Below are 25,949 nucleotides of genomic sequence, written 5' to 3'. Positions count from 1 at the left end.
TCATATAAATTCTCCAACAACTTTTAGTGAGATGTAGTATATAAGCAGCACATTCCTAACAGCTTCCAATCAGATATGCAGAGCTGTGGCCATATAAATCAGGAAGCTGCAGGATCAAGTTTTTCCCTTCAGTAGCAAAGGAGTAACTTGTTTCCAGTGAATGTCACAAACTAGCAAATCTTCAGATGCAGAGAGCAGAAGGAGAGAGCATAGTCAACACCTACTTGTGATTTGATACTCCCAGATACTTCTCTGCAAGCCAGTTGTGCCATAACACAATCCATTAATGCAACAGCCTAAGCTAGAAGGGTAATGCTCGAGTCAGATTTATTTCTGACAGGGGCAGATTTCTGCACCATGACTTAGAAACCCGAAGAAGTACTCCCAGAGACAAAGACGACAAGAACATCTTTCTGCACCTGTCAGCAGAACTTCGATTTGACAGTGGAGTGATTCAAATGTTGAAATTACTTCTCATCGCATCCCAGACTTCTAAATCCCTTGTTAAAGATTTAGCTGACATTGTTGCACCATCTAGTGGCTACCTGGAGGTTTTGTCTAAATCAGAAGTTCACAGACTGCCAAAGCTGCATTACTGGACAGAAATAGAACGATGCAAGATCAAATCAGTTTTAGGTTGGAAGAAAACACAAACATTTGTGTTGAACTTCATGCTGAGCTTTAGGATTCATTTAAATAAGAATCCGTAACACCAGGCACCTCCAAAGCATTTTTGAAGCTTTGAAATCACTAGCTCAATCAGAGAAGTTACAAGATTAGCACCCTTCCTCAAATGAGCTCAGGCATAGCTTCTGTTTCTTCATTTGAAAAAAATAATGGAGATAGAGACAGGTGAGACCATTGCTGGTGTCCCACTATGACTTCCAAAAACTGCTGCTGTTGGTGACAAGAAGTTCAGTTTCTGTGGCATGTAAGTCCTCATCTGCTTTAGTGGGAATAGTGTTTAACAGTGTTAAAGAAGAGCAGCACGAGACCTGCACAAGATTTGGAAGGTCCTCTTGATTTCCATGACTAACCAGTACTCAGTCAGTCACTGGCAAATGTAAGTCACAGTGCCACAGACAGTGGTGAGCTTAGCATCCTCTGCTCCACCAGTTCTGAATAAAGGGTTTCTACATGCCTAAGGATTATAGACAGAAGGAAAGAGTCCCCTATCAAACATGCTAGTATAGATTGCTTTTCCCAGCCTCAAAAGGATAGCTATTCATTTCTCCCCCATACTGAGCATGAAAATGAAAGATACCAAACAACTCACAGCATTACTATAAGTATTAACAAAGTTGCCTTGGAACACAAGCCTATACCTTTCCTCCGGACAATGAACTCAAATTTAGCTGGGACCAAAGTATCCAGGCTAATGTTGATGGCATTCAGTCCTGCCTCCTTCAGCCTGGGCAGCAGCCTGGCTAAGTTGATCCCATTGGTTGTGACAGCAATGTTTTTCAGCCCTTCTAGCTTATACAGTTGACCTAGGAAATGAAAAGAAAAAAAGAATACTTTAGAGGAAGGAATTCCACTGTAAGCTACACAGAAAACCCAAAAGAATGTTTGCAAAACAAAAAAAGTCATTAAAGATGTGAGGAAAACATGGCCACTTCAGAGTTTCATCCTCTTTCCAGCCGTACTGCTTTAAGAGCCATGTTTTAGCATGAATCCATTTCAAGAGATATAGAAGACAGTAGTTTGTTGCAAGCAAAAGTGGTTATGAACAACACTGAAAATACACGCTAATTTTGGTCTCCACTTATTAGAGTAAATAGCTACTTTGCTTTTGGAAGAAGGCCTCTGATTCTATGTAGCTTCTATTTCCCTTCTTTTTTCAATCTAGCTTGGCAAACTGAATTCTTTGTTCTGTAATAATAATAAGCAGCTAGCCATCACTTCTGCACCTGACACCTGAACCACCTGCATTTATATAGCAACATTAATCCTGCTGTGCTTTAGAAAAATCAGTTTTAACCCAGCAGTAGCTGCCAGCAGGACTGATTTTAACTACTGAAAGAACCACCACATATACTCCTAGTTAGACAGAGAAAGATCAACATTTCAGAGCCATACAGAGAATCTGAGGTAACAGCTTGCAGGAGACAAAAGTACTTCCACTTGTCAATGGAAATCTTTCCACCATCGACATTAGTACCCCAGCCAACTGAGGAGGGCTAATGCAGGACACTCAAAAATGGCTAACAAAAGAAAACCACATAAGAAATCATTACTATCATGAGGTTAAAATTTAGAAAACAGCTGCCTCCTCATAAGCCAAATGCAGAAATCCTCACTATACCACCATACTAGATTTCCAGAGGGCAGGCTTCAAACCTCTGGTTATCACTACAAACAGAAAAAAGAAAACACCATAAACCACTTGCAGAAGCAGAACCACAGTAAAGTCATTCTCTCTTATTTTCCCTTCTCTATTTTTTCATAGCCTGCACCCTAATTAGTTGAGAAATATCTTAAGAACCCTTATTCTTGAGACGGCTTGAGTTACAGTACAAGTGTCTCATAGTCCCATCTTTCCTCCCTATTTTACTCCTATTCCTTCATGCTGATAATGGATTCGCTTCTGCTTTATCTCCCTTCCCAGCTGTTCTGAAGATATTCACCCCAAGCTCAGCCAAGGACTCAGGAATGGAAGAAACAGGATCACACCAGAGATGCTGAAGCTTACAAAAGCAGCAATTTGTAACATGACTTAAGAGCCCTGTAAAGATATGTGAAACCTGAGACTATAACAAAAGAAAAAGTTTTTACTAAGAGCTGAATTTTTCTAGCATTCTTCTACTCACTTCTCAAAACCCTCCCCGCAAACCAACAATAACCTTTTCGTAGAGGCTAAGCACTACTGGGCTCAAGTTTGCCAAAAACTGTTTTAACACTAGCTACCACTAGCAGCCTAGCCTTTTTGAGAGCAGGGGATACACACTGCAACCAGCAGCTGGGGGAAAGCATAGGAACACCACTGCTTTTATTGTTAAAAAAAAAAAAAAAAAGCACCAGCTGATTAGGTCAATTAGTGCAGACAGCTGCTCTGATCAATGTTTTTTCTTCCTCAGATAACAGGACAAGATACACGACAAAGCACTGGGAATCCACTAATATGGGGAACCATCTGTAACAACAGCTGGACAGAACCCAAGTATGAGAAATTGGAGATGGAGACTTAATACTAAACACCAGCAAGTTAAGGAGGACTAGTTAGTACACTCTGCATTACTTGCACAAACTAAGAAGTAGAACATTTGTAGTCCCCTGATTTTTGGCTCATTGACCTCTAAATTCAATAGAGGTTAAAAGGATTTCATAATTTTGTAACACACCTTGTCCTGTATAGAGTCCGTTTGCTTATCTTTGGTCATTGCTTTAGCAACAATCAGCACAAGTGAAGGCAACTGATAAAAACTATTAAGTAAAATAGGAAACAGAACGCATGCTGTAATTCAATAGCATGAAGGAAGAGACTAACAATCAGGCTCAAACAAGTAAACACTTTTACATTTACTTTTCCTTTAGGATCACAAGCATCCCCCTAAAGTTGCTGAGTTTCCTGCAAATACTCTTTCAACAGTTTCCTCACTTGTATTTCCCCTGCTTGAGGCTAGAAAGGAAACTTTACCTCCTCATATATGAATTAACAAGTCTACCCTGCACCACTTTGCTCCTGAAACTTGTATGTTCCTATGAAAAGGCTCCCTCCCCCCAAAAAAAGAAAAATGATTTTGTCAGTCCATTCCTGTACAAGCCTCTATCTCTCAGAAGACAATAAACAGCTATCACACAGTTAAAGTCCAGTGCTAATTTAAACTTGGAATATCCCAAAGGAGATAGATTCTATATTCCATTATCCATTATCAACTGCTTCAGAAAAGTCTCAAACATATGTTTTCAGCAGTCACCAGGACACGATTTAGCTTTCAGCAAGTGTTAGCTGCTGAGTCACAGTTTATGTCACAGAATCACAGAATCGCTGAGGTTGGAAGGGACCTCTGGAGATCATCTAGTCCAACCCCCCTGCTCAAGCATGGTTACGTAGAACACATTGCACAGGATTGCATCCAGGCGCGTTTTGAATATCCCCAGAGAAGGAGACTCCACAACCTCTCTGGGCAACCTGTTCCAGTGCTCTGTCACCCTCACAGTGAAAAAGTTTTTCCTCATGTTCAGATGGAATTGTCTGTGTTTCAGTTTGTGCCCGTTGCCTCGCGTCCTGTCGCTGGGCACCACTGAAAAGAGTCTGGTCCCATCCTCTCGACACCCTCGAGCGCAGGCAGTGCAGGCCCTCTGCAGCAGGCCTCTGAATAAATAGACATTAATTAACCTGGTCTCTTCTACAGTACCTTCAGATTACATATGTTCATTGAGAGAAAAAAAAAAGTTTGACTCAAAGTAGTAGGAAAATGTCATAGTAATAATCTCTCTATGATTAATATTCATGAACTTTATTGGTATTTCATAGACAATTTATGGGTAAGAGAAAAGTTTGCTGAAAACCAACCTGACTTAAACCTCAACCCTATTCAGCAAGTGAGGTATTGCAGCCAGCTTCTATAAACCTTCTAGAAGGAGAGATATTGCTGAGATTTGAGTCTTCCAGCAGTAAGAAACATTAGAAACAAGACAATAACACAACTATGAAACCTTTAACTTTTACAGTTTAAGGTATGCTTATGGACAAGAATCATATAAATATCAGAAAGGCCATTTTAACTCAATCATTTCATGCTTATATATGTATGGACTATTGTAGTGCAGAGTTAAAAGTAAATAAATTGACATTTAAATGCCCATTTTTATGAAAACTTAAATAGCATAGTCACTGAACACTTGGCTCTACTACATCTGTACCATTACTGGATTTTCTTATTTGGTCTGGAATTATAGAGCTGATGCTGTGCTAATTAGAGAAACATTCTCCTGTATAATATTAAATAAATGAAGACCACAGTAAGCATTTACTAACCTTTTTTTTTTTCTTCCAAATATAGTGTGCCTTCAGTCTTTCAAAAATGTTATCTCCTAACACTATTTGCTAGCTAAACTATTTTCAAACAACATCAGAGTTCACCATGCTCCTTAAAATAGCCATGAGATTGGAGTTAGGATGGAGGCACTCATTTTGGGCAAATACTAACAGTTTCCAATGAATCTCCAGAAGAAACAATTCATGCATTGCAATGTATAATTAATAGTATAGAATATTTTGCAACTCTTGCACCCCACAAAAAAAAGAAATCTAGATCACAGAGTCATGAAAACATGCGTGTGAAAACACTCTATAATGACCTGATCAGCAGGCTTGTTGAAGTCACTAAGACCTGACCAGGGTAATGACATCTTAACAATGGAAACATATTTCAAAGAGGATGCAGATATTAAACTAAACAAAGTAATCCCACAAGTGCAAGTTGGCACTAAATAAGGAATTAATAGACCAAACACTGGTAGTTATGAAATATGAGCATGTAAACCAGGTGCTATTAACTTTTCTATCCCAGATTGTTTCAGAAATCCTGAAGAACTCAAAACTTCTATTGTAAAGAATCCAAAATCCAAGCAGAGCAACTTCTTCCAGCTATGCGATCACAAATAGGCTTTTCAGAGTACAGTAAAACAGTATCCCTTTAATCCACTGCAGCTCATATTTCAGTGCAAATACTGAATACAAATATATTAATGGAATCACATTAAGAGAGAAATCAAGCAGAACTTCTGAATGTATCTTGGCTTCTTCCTACTCTAGCGAAGTTTTTTTTTTTTTTTTTTTTTTAAACACCAGCTTACTGAAGGAGTCACAATTCCCATAATTCTCCTGCTCCTGAATCAACACCATTTTTGCTTCTTCAATTCTTGCCCAAGAAGCAGAAAGTACCCAGTATAAAAACAGTTTTTGGCCTAAGGTTGCAGCTCATGTAAGGAATTTATTGCCAGGAAAGGTCCTCCTAGACAAGCACAGCTCTCATCTTTGGGGTACAGGATGGAATAAACATTTTTGTTGGTTGCTGTCAGTACATTGCAATGACCTCAGTCTACAAGATAAGCATTTTCTTTCCAGAAGTACTATTACAAAGTAGAAATTTTCAGAGTTTGAGATATCCAGTTCTGGAATAGTTTCTTAATGACCTTGTGCTAAGAAGATCATATATAATGATATATAGATATAAAAAAATATATACATACATACGTATATTACAGCCAGGCTAATACAACTTTGGGACACAATGAGCTAATGCAACAGGACAATCATCTTAACATCCCTTGTCTTGATCCCAAGATGACTACTTTCTTGACCTCCACTAAAATAACCATTCTGAAGCTGCCAAAGTTCAGCTGCGAGCAAGAATACAAGCAGAATAATGAAAGTCCGGTGGTTCAAAAAGATCCATCTCCCTCCTTTAGCTACAAAAAACAAGCCTTTGAGAATTATATCACTACAATAAAACATACAAAACAAGCTTCTATCCTTCGCAATTACTTCAGAATCGCAGCAATGTAAGACTATTTCGCAGTGAACTGGCTACTTCGACCTATACCCTAAACATCACAGCGGACAGCATTTGGGTATAAAAAGCAATCAGCTACCACTGATAAATCAAAAAGGTACATAAACTAGGAAAGAAAATTCTGCACTGAACTGGTGATGTTATTGATTTCAATTCATTTTTATTCACTATATGCCAAGCTTAAAAAGCTTTACTAGTTTTTAAAAACACAACCTATTACTCCCCTTCTGTCTGGCAAAAGCCAGCTAAAAATAATTACATCTTTTATTACTGGAGATAGGGAACGCCTTCTTGAGAGAAACATAAGCACCAGGTTTCTTGAAAGGCACATAGTTCTCTCAATCATAAATACAAATAGCTACCATGCATGGGCAAAATGCCCTTGAGAATGGTATTCCACAGAGTTCCAAACATATGAAATTAGTACAGTTTCAGGACTCCTCATAACAAAGGTTCAAGCAGAATCCAAGACAGCTCACTCCAGCCATTCTTCTTCCAGCTCTAAGCAGGTCAGCTCTATATACTAGACTGTTCTGCTGCTTCCATTAGAAAAGACCAAAAACTCTTCTAATTCCTGAACAAAATAGACCTGGAGCAAAGAGACCAACTGTTTTCCACAGCAAAGCTCACTATATCAATAGGTAGCTACTAAATTCCTGCCTACATAGAGTTAATACATCTAAAACACCAAGTTGTTGTAACATCCATAACATACCAGACTTTGGATGGGGGGAAGAAAAGCAGCTGGCTCAAGACAAAACTGGCACAATCAATCAACACATGCCAATTAAAAGGAGATAGGGTTCAAAGAATTTGCCAGTAATTTACCTCCCATTGAAGTTATAGTTTTCAGCAATAATTGTATAAGCATGGGCATTCATGATTCTGGATTCATGACTAACCACAGATGAGCAGACGACATCTGTTATCAAAAAAAATACCTCTTTTGTCCTCTAGCTTGTGAGTATCACCTGTTCCTTCCCAGTGAGGACTTGGTCACATCGATCCCTGATTTTTCACTTCAATGCTGTGTTACTGCAAGCTATTCTAGTAGATGCTGAATATAAAGACAACATTAAGTTTAACTCTTGCAGTATGAAGCGACAGAAGTTCCATCCAAGCAGGAGAGCAGAACTGAGAGTTTTCTGGAGGGAACTATGTTACATTTCACAATACTGGGAGAAAGTACTGTCATGTTACATATAATAATTCTTCAGGTTGTTGGACTATATCAGTAGATAGTTATAAGCATTGTTCTTGGATCCATATATAGCCACTTTGAAACAGTTTGTTTGTTTGCAACTCACCCACAATATCAACCACATCGGGCCGGATGAGCGGCTCTCCTCCTGTCAGTCGGATCTTCTCTACACCCTCTTTCACAAACAGCCTGGCTAGGGTGATTATCTCCTGAGTAGTTAGTAGCTCTGATTTAGGGGTCAGCTGAACACCTTCCTCTGGCATACAGTACTGACCTGAAACAAAGAATCCAGAAATACATGCCAAGAAAGAATCAGCAACAGTCAATCTAAGACTGACAGGCAAAATGCACCAAGTGCAACTGCCTTCAATGAGAGTCAATGAGTCTGCCTTGCCGAAATGCAGATAGATCATACACAAAATTAACAAGCAATCTACCAACAATTTGCTGGCTTCCTTCATAAGAAAAACAATACTAATTTGATGAATCTCAAAATTACAATGGATCCACACTTGGGAGGAAAGGCTAATCTTCCTGCTATCTAACTTGAACTCAAAACATAGACAAACTGACCTGGCAAGCATGAGAACGTTGCCAGTCCTAAACTTTGCAGGCATAATTGTGCAAATGCAGAGAACTTGCCTGGGTGTGAGCTCTCGTGCTTATCACACGTTTCAGGCAGTGGCATACAAACATTCACAAGCACCGTCACCCAAACCCCACCAATGCTGGCATGGGAACTGTCATCTCATCAGTCTCTGGCAGACCCCTCCTCTTGCTCCTGCTTCCCCACCCCACTGGCAGTTCAGCTGAAAATCAGTCTCTAAGTATTTTTATCATTACTTCCACAACACAAGAAACATAGCACAGGGCCAACACAAGAAGGACCTTAACTCAGTTCTTTGCACAACATGGTTCTATCTGCTTCTCCATAAGAGTTTAGGGCAAGAAAGAAAACAGACACTTACACCTGAGGTTGCATTTCTCGGTCAAAGAAATTCGCAAGTAGTTGTGCTGACGCCCAAAGCTGTCTGTCAAGAAAGCAGAGAAGGGAACAGCATGTTCCAGGAGGAAATGTCCTTTTCCTGAGCTTGGCAATTCCTGAGAGGAAAAAAAAAGGTGCAAAATATTTGAATAGTTATCTTCACTATCAGCTTGCTGTATAAATATTAACTTTGAACTCAACAGATAATTACTATCCCATTTTTCCACAGGAACAGTGGAACAACAACAAAAAAATCCCATGGCTTCTCTTTATGGCCCAAACTGACCACTTAATGCTTAATTTTCACACCTTACTTAATTCCACAGAACTGTACTACATATTTGCCCTTTGTATTTTAAGATATAGCCGCTTTGCCACATTTGCTTCAGACTTCTTGTGCAGAGTATGAGGCACACTTTTGTTTCAAATATGCCTCTCAGCTTCCTAGGTTCGATGATCCAAGAACCCCCATGGTCTCACTACAGCCTTCAGATAACTGAAGCTATACACGACAGTCCCTGAAGTTCAGGGCAAGAGAACTGAAAGTTGATGAAACTCTACATCTCTGCTCGTCTCCATCCCAAGTTTCATGTTCAAGATATAACATCCTGTCAATACAAGAACAGATTTCTGCCATGGACAGTATGTTTCATAATATCTGTTTCAAGACAATTTCCAGCAAGGTTTTCTTGTTCAAATCTGTACAACCAAATACTACTAGAAATCTTGTCTCAGAAAAAAACATGGCAGATATATAGGGTGCAGTGGGACTGGAACAGAAATTTACAATCCAAAACATTCCAGCTGTTCAAGCCCATATAAAAAGACTTGGAATTTTAACAGTCTCTCTATTAACTGTTATTAATCGTTTCTTAAACATGATTTCTATTTAGAATTTTTGTTTTCTTAAAACCCAGGGTAACATCTTTTTAGAGGGGCACCATTTTCAGGAAGCTCTGAATATCTGCCCTCCAGAACTTCTTAAACCACCTAAAGAACCAATTTAGGTATCAAATTAAATATCCCAAATTACTAGTTGCTATTGGAAAAGAACACAGTTAAAGTTTATACCAAGCATCTTTAAAACATCACTGAAGACAACACCGGAACACTGCTGGTTACAGCAAGGTCTAAGTGCAGGGACTTCCACTTCTGCCATTAGGTCATGGCTTTGAAGTTACCATGCTAACTCTATTTTCTGTATCTGTACGGCACAGCTGGAACCACTCAGCTACTTTTGGAAAATGTTTCAATACTTGAAGCAAAACATGCAGTAAACTGAACCAACTCTTATCACAACATCGCAGAAAAGCAAAAATTCACCAACATATAACCAGCTGGTTGATGCTTGATTTAGGCACCACATACAAACACCCACAAGCACCATCATCCAAACCCCACCAAGTCTGGTCTGTTTTCCTCTATTAAATAACAGTTAAATTAACATTTTATAGGAGACCAATTTAATAATTCTGACAGGCATCAGCTGCATCACAAAATGAAACAGAAAACAGGAGCAAAATAAATTAACTACCCCCACTGTATGCTTGTTATTTAACCATATGCAGACACTTATCAGACAGCTAAGAAAGCTGGAAGAAAGCTAAAGGATTTCTGCAAGTACAGTGAACTTCATATCCAGTGAAACAGTACATACAAAACCATTTCTGGATACAGTGGTGTTTACCAAGTTAAAAAAGTGAGGGGGGGGGGAATAAATCAGCTTCAAAATTGCACCTCCAGTCAAAATCATTCTGGCTAGTCATGATAGACTGCAGTAGATAAAGGATTAAATAAAGTTTTGACATAAATTTAAGATGTAGAATGAGGAGATGGACAAAATTACACATTAACTGATATTTACACTTACTGAGCAAAACTCACAATTTCCATCTGGAGTAAGATAGACCTGAGAGAGCTCCAGAAATACTAAAATTAGCACATACGGGATGATGCCAAGGGACTGGGCAGAAACACACACAGCTGTGACCATCATCTCCCTGGCTCTGGGTCAACACCAACAGTAGGAGTTCATCCAGCACAGTATTTAGAAATAGCTCTAGCAAGGTGTTTAGAAATAGTCAGCTACAATGTTAAATAATCCAAATATCTCTCCTCAAAACATTTTTTTATGAAAGCATTTTAAAGACAGACACATGAGGTGCAGAAAACAGAGGGAAGAAAACCTCAGCAAACAGATCAGCCAAGACAGCAAAGGGTATCTGGGGAGAGGCCCAACTTCAGCCATTAGCAGCAAAAACAATTTTGATTCCAGCTGTGCTAACACCACAGCTGCTAAGCAGGAGCAGCCTTCCTTGGCAGCATGATTTCTCCACCAGTCTCTGAACTATCTACTTCACTTCTGGATCTGAATGGCTTTGTGGTTAGATAAGTAGCTCTCTCAAAACAATCCAGGCAATGTAGGGGTTACAGAATATAAAGGAGTTAGAGTGGCCGACTTCAGCGCTCAGAAAGCATCTGTTTAACCCTGATAAAACAGCAGTACTAGTTTCAAAGTAGTCGCTTCTCTGCAGGAAGGAAGAAATCTCTTTCAGTTTGTTTTTCAACCACCACAACACTAGACTCCACAGGTCTGACCTTCCATCCTTGTACCAAAGGTGTCAATGACAACAGTTGTGAAAGCTGATCAATCCACAGCTCTGCTTGCTGCTTATACTTCCACAAATTCTTACATCTGAATCTTTTCTGACAAACGTGCACAGGCAGAACAAATCATCTATTTTTCATTCCCATCAGGAAAACACTGCCGCCTGAGTGCCTGTGGACTGTCTGTAAGCTCTGTACAGCTTTACTTTTGCTAGGGAATTAGAAGCTGGGAGCTTACTTTGTTAGAAATGCTGGTTCAGCTGGACTTATTGCAAGAATTTCTTAGACTACAAATAAGGTTTAAGTAGAAAAGCCCAGTTAAATATACAGACCTCACTTTTGCTTGTCCCCCTACTAGAAAACCCAATCCTTAACAGACTAAATCTGAAGACATTCTAAATATTGCCAACCTCAAAAATCTTAACATGAAATTATTTTTTGAAAACTACACTGCATTTTTGGCCAGTCTTGATTTCTGATCTTCTCCTTCCCATTATTTTAGACAGGTGTTCATATTTGAGAGGGAAAGCACTCTCATGTTTATTATTTTAGTCCTTCTTGTAGGAACACTCCACTTCTGTTCCAGTCCTTTTCATCCCTGTAATGCACGCTTGAAAACAGGGAGGCAGGAGATTCATATCATCATTCTTAAAGCGGCATTGGTAAGGAAGCCTGGTCCTGTAGAAGGTATAAATGATTGAGAAAGAAACAGTTGTCCTTTGCTGACAGAAGGGAGGCAAGAGGGATATTTTAATGATTTTATGTAATAGATGCCAAAACTTCCTTTTCAAGGACAGTAATTTGCTTACAGTAATTTCCTATTTCCAAAATTTAGGCTCTTTTAGCTTACAATTTAAATGATTAACCCACATGCACATTGTTCTGCTTCCTTAAAAGTACAGCTGGTTGGTTAATGAAATGTTGCTTGTGCTAGAGGCACACTTATAACTAAGAAACAGAAGTACTTATGCTGCTTTTCTCTTTGATATATGCTTTGCTAGTGGATCAAAGTGTGATCTACTTATCAGTCTTAATACTCTCATTATCATCTCAAAATCTTTATGCAGTTTCAGGAAGAGAAGTTAAAAGCTTTCAAAGTCAAGACAGAAAAAAAGTTAGAAATAGTCTCGGTATGGAAAAGGTACAATACCCAGCTACGTTAACTACTGTTTCTCTAGTAACTGAAGACAACTCCTACAGTCAACATGCTAGTCTGACCCAGACTGGACCACTTCAGACCCTGAACCCTGAAGGAGCCACCACCGATTGCAACACGGGAGACAAGAATTCTATTCCTGGCTCTGCCATCTACTTGCTGGGTGACTTTTACAGACAGGGAAGCTAAAGAGGTCTTACTTGAGGAATACTGGCCTCCATTAATTACTCTGAGGTTTACTATCAAGAAGCAGTATATAAGAACAGGCACTCAACAGGCAGCTGGTGTCAGTAAAGTTTCTTTTGGAAATAGGTTTTTCTCTCTTGCTGCAAAATTCATAGGAGTGTTTGGATTGGGGGGTGGGGGGAAGGGCAGGAATTCTCCAGAGCTTCTAGAACTTCCTTCCGTCAGCTTCTTGTATACAGAGGTGGGTTTGTCTGGAAGGAACAAGTAACTAAAGATAGAAATTCTAAGTTGTTGGTTCAGTTTCTGTCAGTTTCTGTCCAGTTTGGTGCCAGCGGGGAGGAAATAGGAGACATGCAAGAGGAGTTCAATAGTATTCAGTCTGAGCTCCAGTGGGAGTGGACCCTGTACTACCAAACCAGCCACCGCACCCAGAACTGACTCATATTTTTATCAAATTCCCCAGGGAAGGTTAAGGGTCAGAAGCGGAAACTTTCCTGGCAGCTCAGGGCAAGGATGAAGCACGCTTTCAGACGTTGTGTAGGCACGACTTTCTAAAGGAGAAGTATAGGTTGAGGTTGGACCTAAATCACTTGCCACTTGTATATGAGCTATCAGGGCAGGGAGAAAGCTGGAGTTGCCTGCTGCAGTTCCCAGACTGCAGGGAAAGGGGAGTTCAGTTGCAGTTGGAAAAGAGAGGTGGTTGTTGGTATTTTAACAGATCAATGTCCAACAGCACAACTGTTTTTCACCCAAAAGGGATGGTTTTAATCCCCAAGCCCCCACTCCCTTCTGTCCATAGTTGACAGGGGACACTTCTGCTAATAGGAGAAGTTGGCCCTGTCACTGAGTGTGCTGTATCTGATCTGTGAAAAAATAATTTCACTCTCTGGGCTGTCAATCCTGTGTTCTATACTAGTACTGAAAGAACAAGAGTTTAGGTGACTGCACCTAGCAGCTATATTTTGACAAGCCATCAGCCCTTCAGACCTGTCAATTCACCTGCAATTGCCAACAGAACTCTTCTAACAATGCAACAAAATTGGAAGCTGTCACCAGAAATATTAACAACCATCAGGAACACCACAAACTGACAGGTACTGGAAAGCCTAAGTTAAACAGAAGGGGAAGAGAATGCAGCTCTTATCTATTTATCAAGCTGAAAACAGAGTACTGCACTTGCTATAGCCCTTCTCCTTCACCTCATCCCCACTGAAACCTGTGCACTTGGAAACACTAATGTTTGCAAATAATTTTTTTGGACGGGCCTTAGGGACCCCCACAACCTACCTACTTATAACAGCATTAGAGCTGCTCCTGCTGCCAAACCCGATTGGCTCTTTCAGCTCTGGCAGCCCTGGTTGAGTCTATGCACCAGTGCTGCCCCCTCACAACAGTGTTTAATGCTGCTGTCTCAGTATCATGGAGGCAACTCAGCAAAAGCTCTCCTGCTTCATGCTGCACTTTTAATACCTTGGTCTGTAGGGAAGTGATGCCACAGTGTCCTTGTTCAGCCTGCAAATTAGTGAACCCCAGAGGCTGAAATGGGTCTAGGTAGGTTAAGTGCCAGAATGAGGTCTGAGCTGAGAAGTTCAAGACAAATATTTTTCTGAGGGCTCTGTAGCTGCGGCACAATCACAGACCTTAACCAGAACGCTACAGTTCTGGTTTTCTGGCAGAGAAAGGACATGGACTTTGAGCAGCTCCCCACAAAATGGAGCTCTAGGGCAGGGAGAGCTTCCAACATGACCGGCCAAGAATAAGGTCCATATTAGACCCTTTTAGACAAATTAGGCTCTTCTCTTTATCCCTACAGCAAAGACTTAATTGATGCCGCAGAAAATTTCAGTTGATTATGTTCAAGAGTTACATGATCTACTAATGAACGGCTGGAAGAGGCTGAAATAAAACTTTATCCCAGGATGTCAAAGCCCTTTACTGGAAATGATGCATCTTGCAAGAGGGAAAAAAGGGATGCTCATTCCCTTAATGTTATTGCTCTCAAGCCTTATTACCTTAAAAGCCCTCTAATCTTCCTCCTCTGTTTCAAAATACTGTTTTTTGCCTGCAAATCTCTAGCTTACAATAAAAAGGTAAAAAAGACATTTTCCTATTGTACTGGAAAATACAGTTTTGTAGTAGAAAAACTTAATCCTACATAACATTTTTTAATTCAAGAATACCATTTGGGCAGGTATCATCATGTATGCAAGATGAGAGAATGGCACCAGATTTTCCTTTGTTAACTGTGAATTAGTCAAGAAATGCTTGCACACAACCAAAAAAGCATGAAAACACTTGATGTTCTCAGAGTGCCTGTCGCTACCTGCCATTATCTATTATTTGAAAAAAGGACTCTACCCTGTGCAACATGAAAGTCATATCTCCAAGACTGACAACTGTATCTTAAATGCCAAGATCTAAAGAGATTCAAACATGTGGACCAACCAGTTCAAAAATAATCTGATCAAGTTTCATGTTTTATTTGTAAAGAATTTGTCCTTAGCTTCCCAGGTATATTTGTTTTTACCTTCAAGAGTTATCTACATTTTCACAGCCTCAGATTTGCTCAGTCTGGTTAGCTGGTCAGTAGCATTTCACATCTATAAACACATCCATTTTCACCATATATTTTGTAGAGAGAATATTATAAAGCCTTAATGGACATCAAAAACACAAACAAAAACTATTATTTTTTTCTGCTGGGGGAAGTAATTTACCGTGCATTCATAGAAAACATTATTAAGGATGAATGAAGGTGAATGAAGGATACTGAATGGGTAGTATGCATGCTGACACTCTCTCACTATCTAAAAAAAACTTTGTGAGAATATGCTAAAAAGGTCATAATGTGCTTCCCCTCACCCCACAATATCAATACAGCAGCTACATTGACCTCTTCTGATTCTAACCTAACCTAAAGACTTACAAGAGGGGCCCTGGATGCAGTCTTTTGGTTGTCTTCTGAAGCTCCTGCATTAGAGTCCTTTTATCCATAACTGCCTGAGAAATATAAGGGAGCTGCAGTCCATTTTAAAAGGGGCTGAAATACAGAACGAGAGTCTACTTCTCTCCTCTCCCCTTTCCATCCCCCACCTCAATGCAAGCTCATGAAACTAAACAGAACCCATGAACATTTTCAGATCCAATCCTGGAGACGGTCAAACAGTATTCAAAACTGTTTTGAATGTCTGGATGTTTGAATATCCACAGCCATCTGAAACAACATTTCAGTGTTCCCTGTGGCTGGAACAACACTAACTCCTCTCTACAGGTGGAGTCCCAGGCAAAATAGAGAACAGGAGCAAAGGCTACAACATTATAGTTACTAAGTTTGCACTGTCTTTGCTTTTGCATTAGTTTGCTTCTCAGACCCTGCAGGATTTCAGCAAGTGCTCCAGAGCACTCATCACAGCTACTGTGCCATACACACAAGTCACTCATCTTGTAATTTCAACCACTGTCACTCTCTCCCCTAAAGGGAGTTGGGGTGGTTCAGAGCTGGACACTGTAATCGACCTCTTTCAAATGTATTCCTGACTGCATGTTAGAACTACTCAGTTTATAGGAAGTAATACAAAGTAATTCTGATCAGAATTGATTAAAAAAAATACAGTTTAGAAAAAGACAAAAGAAATTCAATAAGCTCCCTAGATAACTGTGGCAAGTAAGCATTCAATAAAGAAATGTACAAAATCTGCACATAAATAAATGGTAGTGAATGCATTCAATTTGGTGACCCAAAAACCGTCACTGGTACCTTTAGGTTATTTTCTGATTGTTAAAGCCAGCCATGCAATCACAAGTAAATCAATAAATCATGTGTCAGTTGGGATTACTCCCCATGTCATGCCCTATTTCTTTCAGGCAGTTGTAGAATCTGTGCCTTTCTGTGGAGCTTTTTCTCTTGCGTTTTGACACAAAGAGAGTGAATTCATTTGAGATACCTGAAGTTAAACTAGGAGAAGCCAGATCTGGACAACACTTGCTTATTTCATGCAAATAGATGGACAAATAGCTCACAGGGCCACTCAGAACATATCCATTAATCTCCCCAGAACTACAGTTAACTTTGACTTCAGCAGATCAAATGCCACTGTGTAATCTCTGCTTTGTCTAGCAGAGCATGCAGAACTAGTTCAGTAAATGAGACTGAAATTTCACCCTTATATTTAAAACAAAATGAAGTAAGTCCATAGAATTATACATTACTCCATATTAAGTTTTGTTGCCTGCTCCCAAGATTCATACAATTAATTCATTGTTATATAAATCACTTAACCCTGTTTTCATAATCTGGGCTTGGACAAAGCAGAAGAACATTCAGTTTCAGTGGCGTCCTGCTAGATTCCAGTTAAAGTACTACTATATTACAGACAATTATTGTAGAGGAATTCTCAAATCCAAACTTCCCCCAGAAAAACCTACCAAAAGAAGCCTGGCTTGTTAAACATAGGCTGTCATGATTTCTATTTTCTTAATTTTAATTGCAAAACGCAAGTCTGGGATTTCCAATTCAGAACACTCTGATTACAGACCACTACCCACAGGGCTACCTCGAAGCCACGCCAGGCAGAGATCTGCTCTCCCACGACCTCGCACCCTAACGCTACTGAAAGGTCCCTTCGTAGGTAGGTAACTCCCGATTAAAAGACGCCTGGGTGCCCCAGTCACCACAGTGAATCGACTTTTATCCTCACTGCCACCCGCCTCGCTGCGGCCAGCCCGCTCCCGGCCCCCTGCCTGTCTCCTGGGGCAGCCAACGGACTGCGACACGCTCGCAAACCCACCAAAACCAATGTCCCCACCCCCAAAAAGCGGTGTACGGGGCAGAGCTCTCCACGATCCGGCTGAAGGCAGAGGAGGGGGGCGGTGGGCTGGGGCCCGAAGGGCAGCGGCCGCACAGCCCCGGCCCCCTCCCCGCGGGCAGCGGCTCGCAGCCGTTAACGGCCGCCCCTCCCCGCAGGCAGCGGCTCGCGGCCGTTAACGGCCGCGCCGCCCTCCCCCTGCAGCTCCGCGTTGTAACGGGACCCCTCGGCACCCCCGTCCCCGCCTCACCTGAGCCGCGGCGGAGGGAGCCCTCACCGGCGCCCCGGTGGTGCAGGCGCGGCTCGGCGAGGCCCCAAGCGCCCCCCGCAGGAGCGTGTGGGCGCCGCGCCGCCCCCACGCCGCCGCCGCCGCCGCCGCCGCCATAGGGCCTCGGAGGCCCCCAGCACGCGGGGGCTGCGGGGGCGCCACTGGCCCCGCTCCGTCACACGGGCGGGGGGGCGGAGGCGGCAGCCAATGAGAGCGGCCGCAGGTGCGGCGCTGCATGCTGGGAGTTGTAGTCCGCCCCCCCGGGCGGCAGGGCGGGAACGGCAGGGCGGTGGCGCGGGGGCTGCCCGAGCGCCCGCGCGCGCCTCCCGCGGCCCTGGCGTCCCGCAGCGGCAAGGGCGCAACCTGCGCAAACGGCTTCCCGGCCGGCCCCTCGCCTCGGCCGCAGTGGGCGCCCCGGGGCCCCCGGGGAAAGGCGTCAAGGAGCGGCCGCGGCCGCTGGGTACTGCTGCAAGCCCCGGCGGGGCACCCGAAACCCGCCTTGCAGCCGCTGGAGGACGTTTCTGGTGGAAACAGTGACTCCCTCTGCGGCCTCAGTCCCGGGCCTCAAGGAAAATCTGTAAATATTGTCAAAAGACGGCACAGGAACTAAATATTCCTTTTTTGTGGGAAATACGAAAACAGTATTTCTGTTTCTTCTGCCTTTTGGGCTGTCCCCTGCCCTCTCAGTGCTTCCCAGGGAAGGCAGCGGCCCCTGACCTTTCCCTCTAGGCCCCTGGGACGGCGACCTCGGGACCGTCTCTCTTTGGCCAGCGTCCACGTGCTCCGGATGGTAGGTACCAGCTGCCTACTCCCTGCAGTGCTTGGACTCGCACAACCAAGTTAAACTCAGCTGATCTGAATGTGGATCTGCCGGTTCTGACAGACCCACAGGAGGGTTTGAGTGCCCAAAAGTTTGCCTTACTCCCCTTCCCCTGTCAGTTACTCCTGTAAAAGACACATGCTTCCCTAAATGACTCTTACTGCTCTTACTCTATGACCTTTTCAACTGTTGTATTGCTGTAGCTGTTAAGAGTCAAACTCACACCTTTGTATATTCATACAATTAATCCATGCTGGTTCTTTGATAACTCTTCCAGCTTAAGTCATTTTGTTACCAGATTTACCAATTACCAGACTACTGTGTCATGGGTATTCACATCTGGAACTCATGTTTGCAAAAACCAGTAATTCTCTGCTGAGATGTCAATGAGAAGTTCTGCTTTTGGTAGCGGAAGACCTAACCCTTCAGCATTTGAGCTATGAAGTACTTATTCACGTGCCAGTAGCTTGGCTTTATAATCACTTGTGTCAGCTAGTATTTCAAGACATGATTGTATGCGCGTGTATACAGATTCAGATCTGAGTCAGATTTTGCTTAAATCCTTGCTCTGCAGCAAAACATTTTCTTCTGTCCAATTCAGTCTTTAGTCTTTAGACTTTATTCAGTCTTTAGGCTGGATAGAAACTAACAGAAAGACTTCAAGGTTTAACACACCACTGCTTTCTTTCTTTTTCTTTTTCTTTTTTTTTTAAGCTGAAGCCATTTGAGAAGAAACATGATGGACTTGAAGGGCTTGTGATGTGGCTAAATAACTATTCTGAAACACTTCCCAGCAGTTTGACATCAAGGTGACAGTTATGCAGATCAAGACAATAGAGCATATAACAAAGCAAAATATTGCTTTTAATTATTATTTTCAAAGGATGCAGAAGTAAGCTGAATGGTTACATTTGTATTAGTTTTATGAAGCATCACTTTTCCCTGCAGAACATGAATAACTAGTAATTAAAGGATTTCCTGAATTTAATTGAACAGCAAGTGATGATGAAGGCTGAAATACAGAAAGGATTTTAGCTTCATATTAAACACAGTAATTGTTCAATTAAAGGAACACTTCAATTGTAAAAAAAAAGTTTAATCAAATATAAAGTATATAAAGATCAAAATTCATTACAGCCTCAGAAAGAGAAACAAATTATGACTTGCTTAAGCAGTAGTAAAAAACCCACAGACTCTCTAATATCTTTCTCCATTAAGTGTACTTACCTTACAGTGAAGGGATTGGTTCTATAATTATTTTAGTCCCGATTTTGAAGGAATTAAAGCCTATATTAAACTCTACTTACCTCTGTAATCCTGTTGAATATGATGGGGCTGAGCATGTCAGGAAAGTTAAGAAACTGAATGCCTTTGCACAGCTGAAGCCTTATATTTCTCCAGTTTTACCAGATTATACATATGTAGGCATATTTTATTAAACCAGCATAAAATCAGCTCTTATTCCTCCAAAGGCAACTACTACTATCAGAAGTAGCTGTTGTTGGTTGACAGAAGCACTTCCCTAGGAGTAAACAAAAATGTAAAATAAATGTAATGTCATAAGAGCATCTACATAAGAGATGATGCTATTATTGGGATACAGTCATGTCATAGGTCACAAAGAGTATGTATTTTTGCACACCTGAGACAGCAGATGGAGGTTTATTTCCTTTGCTTCTCTCAGCAGCTGTCCAAAGAAGTAGTACTCGGTAAAGAATTAAAGGTTTAAGATTTGTATATTTAGGCCAAGATGCTGTGCAGTGTCATGCGCTTGCATTGTAGCCAAAGTTACATGTGATATTCTACCATGGCAAAATAATACCTATCCTCATCTACCTGCAGAGAGCACAGTCACTTTAGTGAAGCTCAAGACAATTGCCCATGGCAATTTCAGGATACACAGAATCTCTTGCCACTAGGCTTTCAGTTATCTTCCAGACATTATGCGGACTTTCACTTAACTATCTTTGGCACGGAGTAATTCTGTAGTAGCTCGAAATCTAAAGAATTCAGTTCCCCCCCCCCCTTCCCACTCCTGCTTTCCTTTCTGACTTACATGGAGCCTAGATTACCTGTGTCTTATTTTGCTGTTTACTTGTTTTAAGTTTTTGCTGAATTCTTACTTAACCCCTTACGGGGCTCATTCAACACTGTTGCACTTTCAAAGATTAACTGGCTTTTCAAGACCATGAACTCTGCACTGTGCCATTCATATAAATCAGTGTGCTGGCCAAAATGCATTAAATCCACATGGGAAATCAAAGGACAGAGTCCACGTACTAGTGTCCTCTGTGAACCTATTCCAGAACAATACAAAAATATAGAGTGCTGGACTATGTCTGGTGCTATGCATTATTTCAAATTAGCACTGACCAAAGTTTTGAAGATTTGTTAACGAAGAAATAATAGTAATAAAAAAGTCTCAGGCGAGAGCACAGCATGTGAGCTGTATGGGTCTGTTACAGTGAATCCTGATTGCTTCATTATCCGGACTGGGCTTCTCTTAGAGAGTTTCTCAACTCCTTTCTGAAACTTTGGGCTACATGCCTGAACAGAAACCAGGGCAAAGTGCAAGACATGATCCTGTCTTTATGTGGGGCTGGAACGTAGCCAGGGCTTCAGCTGGGAATGACTGCAGGAGTGCCTAGTCCAGGCAAAGCCTCTGTGTCCAGCTTCCTGCAAATCCAGCAGGAAATAACTGTTAGAATTTGAAAAGACACTGATTGTTCGGTCTGTTTCTTGCAAGAGCAGAACACCATCCCTCTTTGCACTTGTTACTAGTGAGCAACATAGGCAATCCTTTAAAGAAACGACTAGGATAGAGTTTCACTGTTAAACTTGAGGGCCTATATGAAATATGAATGACTGGCATAGGACATGTCACTGTTGTTCATGAGCTTCGCAGCATTTTTCATTTCAAAGCACACCACTGCATAACTGTTCTTATCTACACTTGAGAAATCCTATGGAGCTGCCACAACAGAGACTTCTGTAGTTATAGTGTGCTTTCTTCATTAGAAAGAGGCATGACAGCCTTACTGGTGTTTCTAGCTGGCACAAAATAACATCCACAGTTCTCTAGGTCATACTGCTCCCACAGAATTAAAAAGTATGTGTCAAAAGAACACACAGAGGTGGTAGTTACAAATAGGGATTTTGTAGTGTAACCATGCCAAGTTTGCCACAGGAACAACAGCCTCTCACCCATAATGGATTTTCTAGGTAAGTGCCCTCTAATGTGTATATGTAGATTAACTCCAACAAATGCAGAGGAAGTCAGAACAAAACCAGCCACTCTAATCAAATTGGTCTGAGACTCACTGGAATGAAAGGAACCAGACTGGTTAGAAAGCAGGTGTCAACCTGTCTTCTCCTATCCCTCATCTTTTCTGTGCTGACGCAGCCCTCTCCTCCCTCATCTTATTGCGCCTCCACCTTCACTTTATTTTCTCTGATGTCTTCAGTTTTTCTGCTCACAATGATGAGAAAAGGAAAAATGTTAGTTTAGGGCTACTAAACTCATAATGATGAAAATTTTGGTATTCTCTGTTTGATTGAGAACGCAGTATCAAGAGTACAGGGACTGTAGAACACCAAGGAATCCAACTGATTCTAAATGTTACAGCTAAGTATTTTTACTTTTCAATACTTTTACATAGCTACACTACAGAAAGGGAATTAAGCAATGCATAAAAAAGAGGGTGAAATACAGTAGAAAAGGAAAATAAGGGGAAGGAGGAATAGAAAGAAAGAACAAAAAAGAAAAATGTGGAAAAAGTTTTTCTATGAGCTTGACCTTTTTGTGTAAGTGGAACCATTCCTTTCTCTGTTGGTTTCCTTCCTCTACATGAAATAACATCATCATGCCCTCAGCATGTCCCAGTCGAGGAATAGTTGCACTTTTAAGCCTCCCATTTTGTAACTAAAATCTCCATGAAGGACAACGGCTGATCTTTTGTTTACCTGAAGCAAAATTGCACAGTTCTGTTCTTTAGACAAAGTTCATGATAAACAGGGCATTTATGGCCTGACCACGACAGCTTTGCTGGTCTAACTGGATGCTTGTCATGTTTAAATCCTGAGAACTATAAACAGAATGAACATAGTGATACAGAACAACCCCACCACACAAGGGTGGCACAGACATGCCCAAAGAAAAGTTTAGACGGTCATACACTGTCTCAGCTTAACTTTGGGTAGGCTTGTAGCTTGCAGCCAGGTAGCTGCAGTTCTAGGCCTGGGGTTAATCTGTTAGCATGCTTACATTTTTTCATGTCTGACAGAATTCAAGGAGATGGCAAAAGGGAGAACCAGGTGTTAGAAAACACTTCTTTTCACCTTCCCTCAAGTGCTCTGGGCTTCCAGTGCCATTTTTCCTCTTCCCTCTCCTCCCTTGAGTAACTCCCATTCCTCCTTTCCTGTTTTAAGAAAATCCTACCTAATTTACAGAGTTGAAGTTAACTACATTTTGGAGGTACATGATGGTACATTACATATCAACACCATGGACACTTGAAGCACATGGCAATGGGTCAAGGTGATGATTCTCAGACCTGATGATACAATGATATTTTGGACATAACACAGATCATGATCTCCCTTTTTCCTGGAAGTGCAATTCCAGTTCTCAATCTTCATCTACTCTAAGAGGAAGATTTCTCCCTCCCTCGCTCTAAGAAAATTACAGGACTTCAAAAGGGGAGAATTAAACTCCAAATGGCCTGATGGAGTAAAATCCAAATGGCTTTGTCCTGAAGTATTAGCAAAAAAATTCTTATGAAATATAATGGGTATCATCTCCCACATCATTTGCTTTGAAGCAAAAAAGTTCATCAGTAACAACAAAACCCCTTCTTCATATCCCATCATAACAATAATTAAGAGTGCAGTCCTTTGAGATTTTTTTTGTGCTGAAAGTGTTTGATACAGTTTGGAAATGGATTAAGTTTTGTGTGGGCTCTGAAGTATACCTATGCTGAAACTTTCACAACACTATGATAGCATTTATAGCTGGCGTCTTAATCTACCCATGAGGGGATTTCTTTTTTGCTTATTTCTTTGCTTGTTTCAGTGAAACAAGTCAACTTCCAGTCTGTTAAAGCATCCCCTCAAGGTAAGTGCAACTGTACCAAAAAGCACTCTGAGAAAGTTAATTTGTATCCAAAGAGCTTTATCAAGTTAGCAAGTTGCAAGGCAAAAAAAGGAACAAAACACAAAAATAAAAGCATTAGGGCATCTTTGTGGGCTGTTGGCATTTTTGTTTTGTAGATGTTTATATCAAAGATTGTATTTTTGCAGATACTGTAGGTCACTTCCAGATTTAGCATTTCACAGATATTTCTCTATCACTTCAGATCCCCTAGGCACTACAGTTCTGTTCAGTTCTTGCAAGTCACAATAAGTAACTGTGATAAAGCAAGCTACGTCTTCACTGAATGTTTCCTTCTCTCACATTTTTGGCTATCATCTTATAAAAAAAAGACAGGAAGGAGCTGTTAACAGGTTCACTCCCTGATCTCTTCCCAGTGCTTTCCCTATTGCCAGTTTCTAAGCTATGTTTTTATACGAGAATACATGACAATGACTTGGAAAAGCTTTCTTTGAGTTTCCAGTCAGGGGATCATTACTTTATTGTGCCTTGTTTAGTCACTTAGATGAAGGAAAAATGGGCCTGAGATGCTGTGTTTATAGGAGAAGAGAATTCTGTACTCCCATTCCCTTTCACTCCCCTTGACATCAATGATTACAAATAATCTATAAGGTTACAGAAAATCAAGCCCTTGAGAACTAGCTATCTGAACAATGACACCCACTCTAACCTCAGAGAAGCCATCAGGGCAGAGGTTTCAAAGGTTATGACAACTATGCCCACTAAATATGAGAGGTCATAGGCTTTATTTTCTGCAGTAGCTGCTCTTTTAAAGCTTTCATCCAGTGTGGTGGTAATTGCCCAGACCTTGTAACTCGCTAACCACGGAGTCTCTGAAATACTCTGTTGTGGAGATGTGAGAATGGGTTATTCATTTCACAGGAAGGGTGCATTTAGAGCCCTCTGTTGGCCTTGTATTTCCTTGTGGCTAGGGATGTGTTCATTAGGAGCCCAGCCCTGGAAATCTGATCTCTTTACCCAGTTATTTCAGGTTAAAACACTGTGGGTATAAGGTTAAAATAAATTATAAAATCAAAAGTGGAACAGGCTGGTCTAATGTAAACTCTGTGGCCTGAATGAAGATTCACTGGAGTCATTGGCCCTTGTTCACTGGAAAGCTCTTTCTATCTTGGCCAGTGGAGAGTTGCCTCATGACAACAGCTCTGCTGTAAGCAGAAAACATGCAGCAGTTGTAAATTCTCTGACTGAGAAAAATAACTTTATCTTGATGAAATATTCCTGTTCCAAAAGACATCCAACAATGTTTGGCAGCTACGGCCTGTAAGCCTGCGTCTTGCTGTTGTGAAAATCCTTCATCTCCATACACAGCACTCTTGTGTGCTACCCATGTGGAAGGCTGAGCCTTTTTGTTAAATGCAGCATAACAGAAAATGGAGAGAGAAAGAAGGATGAAACAAGGATATAGCAGAGAAGGGAAACTAAAATACTTATTTTAGTATTCACCTTAGATTTTGGATACAGCTGAAACTGACTCCCACAGTCAAGAAGCCTGGAGCCAAACACCCATAAAACCTTAGAGACCTGAAATTTCTATAAAGATTTTGCAACTTTTCAATTAAACTGTGTAATTGTTCCATTAGATTCCAGAGTGCTTTAACAAGACATTGTTTTGTCCACATAATTGCAGCTGTCTCTGCAGTCCAGCATAGTAACTTGTGGAAAACAGTAATTTTACTTAAGGCAAGAAGAGAAAAGGAAAAAAAAGACTATCAGTCCAAAGGTACAGAAGGACATCTAACTGACTTACTAGATGGCATTACTGCTTTGTAGTTTCACATGTCCACTGTTGGGAGTCAACACCCAGCTGCAAAAATGCATCTTCCCCTTCCCATTATAGAGTTTTCCCCTCCACAGCCCGTCCCTGTGTTACAGTTGCAAAACCAAGTATGTAAGGAAAGAGTCCAAGTTCTGGTATCCCTCTCTGCTCAGTCTTCATTCATTACTATACACACATGCCCTTCTCCATGTTTTTTGGCCTTCTCATCTCTTCCATTCTCTTATATTCCTCTCTCAGCTTCTGCCCGCCTGTCCTACTGTCCAACTCCTTTTCTAGCCTCCTTTTTCCTAATTCCTTTCCTTTAAATTCCAACCCTCCCATCTGCCTGCTCTGCATGTGGGATGAGGGGAGTGAGAGAAGCATTTATTAGTGAGTAGAAGTAGATACTCACACCTACAGAAAAATGCTGCAGATATCACAAGGACAGCCTTTGTTAGAAAACATCAGATGTTC

At 41.2% G+C, this 25,949-nt stretch overlaps 1 protein-coding gene across 1 annotated transcript in view; it reads right to left on the bottom strand.

Annotated features, from left to right (window-relative positions):
• Positions 1-17,800, bottom strand: part of MOCS1 (molybdenum cofactor synthesis 1) — a 35,485-nt gene extending 17,685 nt beyond the window's left edge. Inside the window, 4 exon segments of the mRNA XM_067293184.1 lie at positions 1,326-1,490; positions 7,829-7,996; positions 8,691-8,823; positions 17,712-17,800. Coding sequence (XP_067149285.1) covers positions 1,326-1,490; positions 7,829-7,985 — 322 coding nt within the window. The 5' untranslated portion in view covers positions 7,986-7,996; positions 8,691-8,823; positions 17,712-17,800.
• Between the last annotated feature and the right edge of the window lie 8,149 nt (positions 17,801-25,949).

This window comes from Apteryx mantelli, chromosome 3 (assembly GCF_036417845.1).
Source record: "Apteryx mantelli isolate bAptMan1 chromosome 3, bAptMan1.hap1, whole genome shotgun sequence".
NCBI classification, from domain to species: Eukaryota; Metazoa; Chordata; class Aves; order Apterygiformes; family Apterygidae; genus Apteryx; species Apteryx mantelli.
This window is presented reverse-complemented; position numbering and strand designations above follow the sequence as displayed.